Genomic DNA, 12,723 nt, shown 5'->3' on the forward strand with positions numbered 1-12,723 from the left:
AATTTGGTGCATTTCTATTATTAAGTGTAGCGAAACCTTGTTTTCCAGAATCTAAATTTTAGGCCAAATTGACCTGACACTGTCCCCCTTAAAAGCAATTTTAGTCTGTTAATAATCAACCAATCAATCAATATAGAAATACTAGTCTAAATGGAACTTGACAAGCAAATAAATTGATAAGGTCCCTGGCTCCTTGGAGCTTAAGATCATAGGACCAGATTCTGCAAGCCACTCCACAAAAAGAATTTCCATTGTTCCTGAGCCCAGTGTGTCTACTTAATTGGACAGTAAATCAGAACACAGCGTGCTGGGTATGAGACAAGACAGCATGCAGCCCTGCTCTTGGGACAAAGTCATTTCTTGTTATTTTTGTTTTCTTTCCCACCATCCTGTTACATAAAGCAGGTCAGCAGAGCTAACATTTTTCTGCATGTTTCTTGTGGTTTCTTGGGGTTGATTATTAGAAGGCAAGCTAAGTTTGGTGGACATTTGTTGAAAGGCTTCACAGAGAAGTGGGTTTTTAGAAGGGATATTGAAGAAGGGAGGACAGTCGACTGACACACACAAGATCAAGAAGGCTATTCAAAGCCTCATGGGGCTGCATTGCAGAAGGCAAGTACCGAGGGGAAAGGATACAAACGGAGCAACCAAGCAGAAGGCTTAAGAGGAGTACAGGGAGAGAAGGGAAGAGACAAAAGTAAAGATGTGTGTCTGGAGTCATGCAGGACCTTGAAGACAAGTTCAGGGAAGGAAATGAAATGAAGGGACTCAAACAGGGGCATGGCAGTTTGAGCAGTAGGAGAGGAAGATAATTTTGCCAGCCTAGTAGTTTTGGATGTGCTGGAGGGCGAGTACATTGACAGGTGGTTCCAGTAGTTAAGGCAGGATGACCAGATACAGACAGAAAAAGGATGGATTTTAGAGATGTTATAAGAACCAGCAGGAATCAACAAAAGCACGGATACTGGTTGGGGGAAAGAAAATTTAAATATGACTCAGACTGTAAGTGATGCAGCTACCATGGGTGAAATCCTGGGCCTCAATGAAATTAATAGGATTTTTGCCACTGACTTCAATGGGGCTGGATGTCACTCCACGTTTTCATTCTCTGTGAGAAATGCCATGCACATGATGACATTATATACCATAGTTTAACAATAGTGACAGCAATATTGTAAGCCTAGATGACCTGGAGGATAGCAACATTATCATCAGCTGCTACCAAGAGGGCTGAGAGAAGGGAAAAATCAGCGTCACATTTTAGCCATGTTGAGTTTGAGCTTGCAACGGAACACACAGGAAGAGTCATCAGAGAGGTGGGACTAGATATTGAAAAGTGTGATTATTTTCGAAGTAGTCAACATGGAGATGGTGAATGAAGCCATAAGAACTTGAGGAGGTCTAACAAGGATAAGGGTGTAGAGCAGTGGTGGGCAATCAGCGGCCCGCAGGCTGCATGCAGCCCGTTATGGTAATCCGCTGGCGGGCTGTGAGACAGTTTGTTTACACTGACTGTCCGCAGACACGGCTGCCCGCAGCTCCCAGTGGCATTGGTTCGCCGTTCCCAGCCAATGGGAGCTGCGGGAAGCAGCGCGGTCTGCAGGGACGTGCTGGCCGCTGCTTCCCGCAGCTCCCATTGGCTGGGAACGGCGAACCACAGTCACTGGGAGCTGCGGACAGTCAATGTAAACAAACTGTCTTGCGGCCCACCAACAGATTACCCTCACACGTCGCAGGTGTAGAGAGATAAAGGCATAGAGGGGGATAAAGGACAGAATCCTGAGGGGCAATAGAAGAAGCGTGACTGGGTATTGTCTTCACTGCACAGCTGGCCAAGGTGACGGGTGCCTGAGTGAGGCTAACCTGGGTGTGAACATTCCCACAGCAAAGCCTACCCTTGTTACTGTGTCCTCACTGTTTCTACATTCACCTGTGTGTGTCTGGAGATGTATCCCATAGTTCTTTTTGCCAAGACACTCTAGAATTCACTCCCAGTCAGTCGTGGGAGAACTTGTCTGTCCTTTGAGGCAGTGTCATCAGTTTGGAGGTGATAGGGGAGCTAATGCCCCCCACAAGGTTTTTGCACTTGCTTAAAGTTCCATAGGCTACAGAGCCGGCAGGGGCCCTGGCCCAGCCACTTTTAAGCAGTGGTCCTGTTCTAAATCAGCACAGCTGCTGCCAGAGCATTGCTCCAGCTGTGTGGTCACAATGCCACTAAAATTTGACCCAGCCAGGCCAAACTTCAGGAAGTGGCATTGCGACTTGGTGCACAGGATCGCAACACTGTTCAAATTTGCCCTGCCACCCCTCTGTCCAGACAGAAGGCCAGCCGGGCCCAATGGTGTTGCAACCTGGTGCATAAAAAGTCTGTTCCTGTATGTTGAAACACAGGGGAGTCCAACGAGAACCCAACTTGTGGCAACACAGGCTCATGTACCATGTGGATAAGAGATGGGAGACTCCCCGACTGGGAGAGACCTGGAGTACCTGTGGGAGGAGAGTGGGGAAGACAAATGGGGTTCTTGCTGGGGGGGTGGAAGGGGTGGGCAGAAGGGAGGGAAGGCTCAGAATTCCCGCTCTCCCCCACTTCCTAAATATCTGAATTCACACTACTGCTTTGAGGGGAATTGTGGAAGGGCATTGGAGGACTATTGGCACTTGAGTGATTTTGCCTCCATCCCCATTGCAATGTGGGTGGGTTCGAGCCTGAATTAAAGAGCAGTTTAGTCTGTAAGCTACAACCCAGCCATATAAACTAGTCCAGGGTTTAAACACCTCTAAACTCAGGTCAACGTTTTCTCTGCATGGACGGTAAGGATGGCTGGGCTAAAATGAAGACAAGAGTCTGGGTTAACTATGCAGAGAAGACATACCCACAGAGGCAGATGCTGAAGGAGCATTACAGAAATGGAATGAGATCTCAGTAAGCACAGAATCATAAAAGCACAAGGAGGAGAGCCCGATCAACTGTGATAGAAGTAGCAGGCTCTTGTTTTCTTTGTCTCTGCGTCTTTACACATACCCACACGCATACTTAACTTTTATGGATCACTTAACACTCCTGAGCCTTCATCAATCCTCTCCACTATATCCTACAAGGATATGCTTCATAGGTAGAGCCCTACCAAATTCACAGTCCATTTTGGTCAATTTCACAGTCACAGGATTTTAAAAATTGTAAATTTCATGATTTCAGCTATTTAAATCTGAAATTTCATGATGGTGTAATTGTAGTGGTCCTGACTCAAAAAGGAGTTGTTTTTGGGGGGGGGGGGAATGGGAAGGGGGAGTTGCAAGGTTATTGTAGGGGGGTTGCAGTACTACTCCCCTTACTTCTGCGTTGCTGCAGAGCTGAGCAGCAGCTGCTGGCCGGGAGCCCAGCTCTGAAGGCAGAGCCGCCACCAGCGGCAGCCCAGAAGTAAGGATGGCATGGTAAGGTATTGCCACCCTTACTTCTGCGCTGCTGCCTGCAGAGCTGGGCCCTCAGTCAGCAGCTGCCACTCTCTGGCCGCCCATCTCCGAAGGCAGCAGCGCAGAAGTAAGGGTGGCCTGATATGGTATTGCCACCTTACTTCTATGCTGCTGCTGCTGGGAATGCACCTCTGGCTCCAGACAGTCTCTGCTTCCCACCACCTGTGGGGCCCCACCTGTCTCCCTGGAGCTGAGCCGCCTGGGACCGGTGCAGAAACCTGGCCAGTCTCTAGCAATCAGGGGGAGACACACGACGGTGTGCGGGGCTTGGCTGGGCCCCTCCAGGCAAGTGGGTCCTGAGGGAGTCTGGCCAGGGCACCTCTCCTGAGATGCCGGAGTGATTCCCTGCCCTGGGACCAGCCCTGGCAGCTCAGCCCGGCAGACACAGTCTCTTCCCAGAAGGGCTGGTGAGTGTGGCCAGGAAGCAGGGTGTGGATCTCTGGGAGGCCTGGGGGCGTGTCCTGGGCTGTGAGGGGGCAGGGAAGATCTCTGTGTGTTGGGGCTCTAGGGAGTAGAGGTTCTGTGTGGGGTGCACAAAGCCTTGGAAACAAGCAGGGAGAACTGGAGGTCCTGATGATGTCAAGGAACTATGACGTGATTGGAATAACAGAGACTTGGTGGGATAACTCACATGACTGGAGTACTGTCATGGATGGTTATAAGCTGTTCAGGAAGGACAGGCAGGGCAGAAAAGGTGGGGGAGTAGCACTGTATGTAAGGGAGCAGTATGACTGCTCAGAGCTCCGGTACGAAACTGTAGAAAAACCTGAGTGTCTCTGGATTAAGTTTAGAAGTGTGTGCAACAAGAGTGATGTAGTGGTGGGAGTCTGCTATAGACCACCGGACCAGGGGGATGAGGTAGATGAGGCTTTCTTCCGGCAGCTCACGGAAGCTACTAGATCGCATGCCCCGATTCTCATGAGTGACTTCAATTTTCCTGATATCTGCTGGGAGAGCAATACAGCAGTGCATAGACAAACCAGGAAGTTTTTGGAAAGCGTAGGGGACAATTTCCTGGCGCAAGTGCTAGAGGAGCCAACTAGGGGGGGGCGCTTTTCTTGACCTGCTGCTCACAAACCGGGTAGAATTAGTGGGGGAAGCAAAAGTGGATGGGAATCTGGGAGGCAGTGACCATGAGTTGGTTGAGTTCAGGATCCTGACACAGGGAAGAAAGGTAAGCAGCAGGATACGGACCCTGGACTTCAGGAAAGCAGACTTTGACTCCCTCAGGGAACAGATGGCCAGGATCCCCTGGGGGACTAACATGAAGGGGAAAGGAGTCCAGGAGAGCTGGCTGTATTTCAAGGAATCCCTGTTGAGGTTACAGGGACAAACCATCCCGATGTGTCGAAAGAATAGTAAATATGTCAGGCGACCAGCTTGGCTTAATGGTGAAATCCTAGCGGATCTTAAACATTAAAAAGAAGCTTACAAGAAGTGGAAGGTTGGACATATGACCAGGGAAGAGTATAAAAATATTGCTCGGGCATGTAGGAATGATATCAGGAGGGCCAAATCGCACCTGGAGCTGCAGCTAGCAAGAGATGTGCTAGCAAGAGATGTCAAGAGTAACAAGAAGGGTTTCTTGAGGTATGTTGGCAACAAGAAGAAAGCCAAGGAAAGTGTGGGCCCCTTACTGAATGAGGGAGGCAACCTAGTGACAGAGGATGTGGAAAAAGCTAATGTACTCAATGCTTTTTTTGCCTCTGTCTTCACAAACAAGGTCAGCTCCCAGACTGCTGCGCTGGGCATCACAAAATGGGGAAGAGATGGCCAGCCCTCTGTGGAGATAGAGGTGGTTAGGGACTATTTAGAAAAGCTGGACGTGCACAAGTCCATGGGGACGGACGAGTTGCATCCGAGAGTGCTGAAGGAATTGGCAGCTGTGATTGCAGAGCCATTGGCCATTATCTTTGAAAACTCGTGGCGAACGGGGCAAGTCCCGGATGACTGGAAAAAGGCTAATGTAGTGCCAATCTTTAAAAAAGGGAAGAAGGAGGATCCTGGGAACTACAGGCCAATCAGCCTCACCTCAGTCCCTGGAAAAATCATGGAGCAGGTCCTCAAAGAATCAATCCTGAAGCACTTGCATGAGAGGAAAGTGATCAGGAACAGTCAGCATGGATTCACCAAGGGAAGGTCATGCCTGACTAATCTAATCGCCTTTTATGATGAGATTACTGGTTCTGTGGATGAAGGGAAAGCAGTGGATGTATTGTTTCTTGACTTTAGCAAAGCTTTTGACACGGTCTCCCACAGTATTCTTGTCAGCAAGTTAAGAAAGTATGGGCTGGATGAATGCACTATAAGGTGGGTAGAAAGCTGGCTAGATTGTCGGGCTCAACGGGTAGTGATCAATGGCTCCATGTCTAGTTGGCAGCCGGTGTCAAGTGGAGTGCCCCAGGGGTTGGTCCTGGGGCCGGTTTTGTTCAATATCTTCATAAATGATCTGGAGGATGGTGTAGATTGCACTCTCAGCAAATTTGCGGATGATACTAAACTGGGAGGAGTGGTAGATACGCTGGAGGGGAGGGATAGGATACAGAAGGACCTAGACAAATTGGAGGATTGGGCCAAAAGAAATCTGATGAGGTTCAATAAGGATAAGTGCAGGGTCCTGCACTTAGGACGGAAGAATCCAATGCACCGCTACAGACTAGGGGCCGAATGGCTAGGCAGCAGTTCTGCGGAAAAGGACCTAGGGGTGACAGTGGACGAGAAGCTGGATATGAGTCAGCAGTGTGCCCTTGTTGCCAAGAAGGCCAATGGCATTTTGGGATGTATAAGTAGGGGCATAGTGAGCAGATCGAGGGACGTGATCGTTCCCCTCTATTCGACATTGGTGAGGCCTCATCTGGAGTACTGTGTCCAGTTTTGGGCCCCACACTACAAGAAGGATGTGGATAAATTGGAGAGAGTCCAGCAAAGAGCAACAAAAATGATTAGGGGTCTAGAACACATGACTTATGAGGAGAGGCTGAGGGAGCTGGGATTGTTTAGCCTGCAGAAGAGAAGAATGAGGGGGGATTTGATAGCTGCTTTCAACTACCTGAAAGGGGGTTCCAAAGAGGATGGCTCTAGACTGTTCTCAATGGTAGCAGATGACAGAACGAGGAGTAATGGTCTCAAGTTGCAGTGGGGCGGGTTTAGATTGGATATTAGGAAAAACTTTTTCACTATGAGGGTGGTGAAACACTGGAATGCGTTACCTAGGGAGGTGGTAGAATCTCCTTCCTTAGAGGTTTTTAAGGTCAGGCTTGACAAAGCCCTGGCTGGGATGATTTAACTGGGAATTGGTCCTGCTTCGAGCAGGGGGTTGGACTAGATGACCTTCTGGGGTCCCTTCCAACCCTGATATTCTATATTCTATGGGTGCTGGGCAGTTGTGGTGGGGCTGTGGGCAGGCGTGGTGGTGGTGTGCAGGGCACTGTGCATTTGTAGCAGAGTCTGAGGTGGGGGTGCTGGGCATAGTGGGTCCAGGGGGCTCTGGCCATAGGGAATTGGGGGGAGAGGGGGGCATTCCAGTGTTGGGCGGGGAAGGGAAAATGTGTGGCATGGCAATGGGCCCACCCCTGAGGGGAAGGGGCATGCTGGCAGCACAGGGCCGGGCGGGCCATTGTGCATCTGCCAACTGTTGGTTTGTGAATAGTGCCCTCACACTGAGCTGGGTGGACATGCCATGCCCTTGGCTGGCCCCTCACTCCAGGGACCTACCCCCAATGCACCATGCTCCATTGCCCCCATGGGGGCCCACAGATATGTTTGGCACGAAGGCCGTAAAAGGTTAATCTGGCCCTGCTGGGATCAAACATATGGCCAACCCCATTTTCTTACTTCTCTATTCCTCACTGCTCACCTCCATAAACGGCTGCCCTGAGTGTACAGTAACTCCTCACTTAAAGTTGTCCCGGTTAAGGTGGTTACGTTGCTGATCAATTAGGGAACATGCTCGGCGGAAGAGGGGGGCTAATGTCAGGGTGTCCCCCTCCCCCCTGCTTACCTCATCTTCCATAGAGCAGGGGGGACACACGATAGGGCTCAGAACTAGGGCTCAGGACTGGGATGGAGGGAGCTTCCTGGCAGCAGCTGCCCTCTCAGCTTGCTTATCTACTTAAAAAGGCAGTGTACTTAGAGTGGGGTCAGCGTACTTAAAGGAGCAATGCGCATCTCTCTCTCACACAGGGTGTGTCCCTCTCTGTCTGCCATGCTGTCTCCCCTCCCTCCATTCGCGCTGCCTTGTAGAGTGTGAGGCTACTTTAACAACGAGTTAACCCTTGAGGGCTCAGCCAATTGCTAGTTCATCATTTAGCAGTAAGGCATTCCCTGGGAAATATCCCACCCTCTGACTTCGCCATCTCAACCAAGCTTCACAATCATCATCGCTGTATACCAGTATTTAATTGTTTGTTTAAAACTTATACTGTGTGTGTGTGTATAATATAAATAAGACAATATATAGTCTTTTGTCTGGTGAAAAAAATTTCCCTGGAACCTAACCCCCCTATTTACATGAATTCTTATGCGGAAACTGGATTCGCTTAACATCGTTTCACTTAAAGTTGCACTTTCAGGAACATAACTACAAAGTTAAGCGAGAAGTTACTGTACGTGTTTTTTACATGTAAAAACTATTGCATAGGCTCCAAAGAGCCAAACTACATGCCAATTAATGCACACACTAGATGCATAGCAAGACACTAACAGTTTAGTATTACTGTGTGATCTGTTGAGTCTTATTAAGTAGCTGTAAAGAGGAGTTATACATACAAGGAACGCGTCTCCCTTCCACCACCAACCACTCCTTATGGTTAGGAAACGGTCCAGTGCTATAGATGTAACAAATCATGGAGGTTAAGTGAGATGCAAAGAATAGACTTGCTATATATTACAAAGATTAAACTATACACTGCATTTACTCACCATATTATAAAGGGGTTCTTTAGTAATTGGTTATTAAAATATTTAGTATTTACCCCTTCACATATACTAAGCTTCATACAAATGAAGCTCAAATTGTAACCCTTCCCACCCAAGCAAACCATACAATTTTGATTGGGAAAAACTTGGGTTAAGGGGAAACCAGACCAAGTTATTAAAGCTAAAACACAGATCCCAGGCAAACTTTTCAAAGTAGAACTTACTAAGCACGTAGAAAAAACAAACACAGGCCAAACAAAGAAGAGGATCAAGCGCACCAATTTCTTGACTTCATCTTTTGTTTCCCTGATTCTCATGCCACCACCTAGGCTCCAGATATCCAAAAGTATCCACACAGAGATAAAAAAGAAGAAGGGGGAATCTGTTAGTTTTGGTGGCTCAGTTAATCTTATTCGTTAAAGAGTTGCTACAGTAATGCATCAGCAAACAGTTCAGTAGTGTAATTCCACAGAGTAGTACCTTATTGAGGCAGCCTAAGGAGGAGTCAATACATTTTTGAAACCTAGGGAAATTAACACACACACGCACAGAGTTAAACTGGTAGTTGAAAAGGAAACTTTTACACCGTTCTGGTTAAAGGTTGAAAAGCAATTTTAGAAAACGGATTTAATTAGACTCTAACCACTGTTCCACAGACAGTAAAGACAAATTACACTTACAGTAAACCAACTGTATTTTAAAAAATTAGCATCTCTCCCTTTGGTGGAAAACCTCACGTTTTTATTGTAAACTCAACTATTCCTTTCAGTTAGATGTGTTTTAAAATTATACAAGATACTACATTGTCTTAAAAGGACAAAAGAAAAGGGGGAAAAAAAACCTACCACGCACATCACCTGTTGATATAAACCCAGTCTGCTGGCCTGTGCCCCAGGGAAGCCATATGCCCTGCCTGCAACTGGCAAAAAAAGCTGAATGCTCAGCACTACGACTTTTGCAGTGTGGGAAATTTATAGAAAGTTGATTCAAACTCAGTACACCAATTAAGAGAAAGTATTTGTCAAACTCTCTTTTCTCATGTTAAAAATAAAATTCTTCATGAAATCTCAGATGTCAAAGACACCCCCCATAGGTATGAATGAAAATACTTTGTTAGAAAACCAAAGCTATTCCCCTCCCCCTTCCTTAAAGACAGGCATACACCTCTTTTAACTGCACCCTACTTTCAAATGGGATTTGCTCTCCAAAACACACATCCCCAGGAAGAACGGCCCTCCCCTGTTAGAGATCTCTCCCAGAGGTAAACTTTGAGATACTTAGGACCTAGGTTTTGCATGGCAAGTGTCCCAGCTAAATCAGGAACCTGCTTGGGGCAGGGACTTCTAAAGAGGCTCGTAAGACATTTCCGGGAACACACAGCACTATCCCGATAGACTTTCATTCAAAGTTTTGGCGCGGGGCCGGGGGAGGGGGGGGGTTAATCGCATGACACGCACACGTGTCTCGTTTTTGGGAGGATGTTCGTTAAGGAGACATCAGCCTTAGCTCTCCCTGTCTCCGCGGCGGGTTACTAAGGCTGTCTTGCCTCACAGGGAGGATTTGTGAAGCTCTCTTAACCGCGCTTTGAGATCCTCACGTTCAAAGGGTCACACCGGCCAGCCCGCCATAGTCACCCCCAGAGCAGCCCGAACGGGTGAGGGGAGGCAGCTCCCCGCACTTACCTGCAGGATCTTCTCCAGCCCCTCCTGGCCCAGGCAGGGAAACTCCTTGAGCAGCTCAGTTTTCTTGTCCTTGTAATCTTCCGTCGCTGCTCGCCAGTTCGGCTCCTCCAGGACCTCAAAGATAGCTGCCCCAATGGACAGGTAGAAGATGATGGCAGAAGTCAGCAAGGGGCCCCTGTCTACCATGGTGCTGGAGGGGGCGGCTCGGGGACAGTGACAAGCAGGGCGCTGGCAATGCCTTGGCGAGGCGCAGGGAAGGGAACAGCAGCCTTGCGCTCCCTCTGGAGAGCAACTGAGAGACGCTGCTCTTCTTCTTCCTCCTCCTCCTCCTCCTCCTCTTCTTCTCCTGCCTTGCCTTGCCTTGCTCTCCCTCCCCCCACACCTTTCTGCTCTCCCTCCCTTTTTGTCTGTGTGGCTCCCTCCCGCTGGCCTCTCGCTCTCTCTCCTCCCACCGTCTCCTCCCTCCTCTTCTCCCCTCTCCCCCGGGCTGCCTCCGTCCCCTCTTCCTCCCCCCTCCCGCCTCGCTCCTTCGGCGGCTGTTTGAATTGGGTGCCCCGACTCTCCCCCGCCCTTCCCGGGCGGCGCATGCGGGGCGGCTGGAGGGGAAAGTTCCCCGCCTCGGCTGAGCAGCTCCGGGGCAGGTTCCCACCCCGGAGACCCAGGACGGGGAGGCCAGGGGGACCTGCGTTCAGCCGCGCTTTGCCCGCTCCGTGTGCCTCTGCGACCCCGCTCCGCTGGGCTGCCTCCCCCGCCCCGGCAGCCACGTGTGTGCGCTCCGCCGTGCAGCCCGCCACGGCGGCCCCGAGGAGGGCGAGCAGAGCCCCGGTAGAAAGAGTCTGACCTCCGCCCGCACTGTGTGTGTGTGTGTGTCAGAGAGAGACACCCCTCCGCCCGCACTGTGTGTGTGTGTGTGTGTGTGTGTGAGAGAGAGACACCCCTCCGCCCGCACTGTGTGTGTGTGTGTGTGAGAGAGAGACACCCCTCCGCCCGCACTGTGTGTGTGTGTGTGTGTGTGTGTGAGAGAGAGACACCCCTCCGCCCGCACTGTGTGTGTGTCAGAGAGAGACACCCCTCCGCCCGTACTGTGTGTGTGTGTGTGTGAGAGAGAGAGAGACACCCCTCCGCCCGCACTGTGTGTGTGTGTGTGTGAGAGAGACACCCCTCCGCCCGCACTGTGTGTGTGTGAGAGAGAGACACCCCTCCGCCCGCACTGTGTGTGTGTGAGAGAGAGACACCCCTCCGCCCGCACTGTGTGTGTGTGTGTGTGAGAGAGAGAGACACCCCTCCGCCCGCACTGTGTGTGTGAGAGAGAGAGACACCCCTCCGCCCGTACTGTGTGTGTGTGAGAGAGAGACACCCCTCCGCCCGCACTGTGTGTGTGTGAGAGACACCCCTCCGCCCGCACTGTGTGTGTGTGAGAGACACCCCTCCGCCCGCACTGTGTGTGTGTGTGTGTGAGAGAGAGAGACACCCCTCCGCCCGCACTGTGTGTGTGTGTGTGTGAGAGACACCCCTCCGCCCGCACTGTGTGTGTGTGAGAGAGAGACACCCCTCCGCCCGCACTGTGTGTGTGTGTGTGAGAGAGAGACACCCCTCCGCCCGTACTGTGTGTGTGTGAGAGAGAGACACCCCTCCGCCCGCACTGTGTGTGTGTGTGTGTGAGAGACACCCCTCCGCCCGCACTGTGTGTGTGTGTGTGAGAGAGAGACACCCCTCCGCCCGCACTGTGTGTGTGTGTGAGAGAGAGAGACACCCCTCCGCCCGCACTGTGTGTGTGTGTGAGAGAGAGACACCCCTCCGCCCGCACTGTGTGTGTGTGTGTGTGAGAGAGAGAGACACCCCTCCGCCCGCACTGTGTGTGTGTGTGTGTGAGAGAGACACCCCTCCGCCCGCACTGTGTGTGTGTGTGTGTGTGTGTGTGAGAGAGACACCCCTCCGCCCGCACTGTGTGCGTGTGTGTGTGTGAGAGACACCCCTCCGCCCGCACTGTGTGTGTGTGAGAGAGAGACACCCCTCCGCCCGTACTGTGTGTGTGTGAGAGACACCCCTCCGCCCGCACTGTGTGTGAGAGAGAGACACCCCTCCGCCCGCACTGTGTGTGTGAGAGAGAGACACCCCTCCGCCCGCACTGTGTGTGTGTGAGAGAGAGACACCCCTCCGCCCGCACTGTGTGTGTGTGAGAGAGAGACACCCCTCCGCCCGTACTGTGTGTGTGTGAGAGAGAGACACCCCTCCGCCCGCACTGTGTGTGTGTGAGAGAGAGAGACACCCCTCCGCCCGCACTGTGTGTGAGAGAGAGACACCCCTCCGCCCGCACTGTGTGTGTGTGAGAGAGAGACACCCCTCCGCCCGCACTGTGTGTGTGAGAGAGAGAGACACTCCTCCGCCCGCACTGTGTGTGTGTGAGAGAGAGACACCCCTCCGCCCGCACTGTGTGTGTGAGAGAGAGAGACACCCCTCCGCCCGCACTGTGTGTGAGAGAGAGACACCCCTCCGCCCGCACTGTGTGTGTGTGAGAGAGAGACACCCCTCCGCCCGCACTGTGTGTGTGAGAGAGAGAGACACTCCTCCGCCCGCACTGTGTGTGTGTGAGAGAGAGACACCCCTCCGCCCGCACTGTGTGTGTGTGAGAGAGAGACACCCCTCCGCCCGT

General features: G+C 51.3%; 1 protein-coding gene across 1 annotated transcript in view; it reads right to left on the minus strand.

The window, feature by feature from the left end:
- KCNK5 (potassium two pore domain channel subfamily K member 5) overlaps positions 1 to 10,454 on the minus strand; it is a 63,666-nt gene extending 53,212 nt beyond the window's left edge. Inside the window, exon 1 of the mRNA XM_073338559.2 lies at positions 10,071 to 10,454. Coding sequence (XP_073194660.1) covers positions 10,071 to 10,256 — 186 coding nt within the window. The 5' untranslated portion in view covers positions 10,257 to 10,454. The remainder of the gene's footprint in view (positions 1 to 10,070) is intronic.
- Positions 10,455 to 12,723: the final 2,269 nt, after the last annotated feature.

This window comes from Lepidochelys kempii, chromosome 3, assembly GCF_965140285.1.
Source record: "Lepidochelys kempii isolate rLepKem1 chromosome 3, rLepKem1.hap1, whole genome shotgun sequence".
NCBI classification, from domain to species: domain Eukaryota; kingdom Metazoa; phylum Chordata; order Testudines; family Cheloniidae; genus Lepidochelys; species Lepidochelys kempii.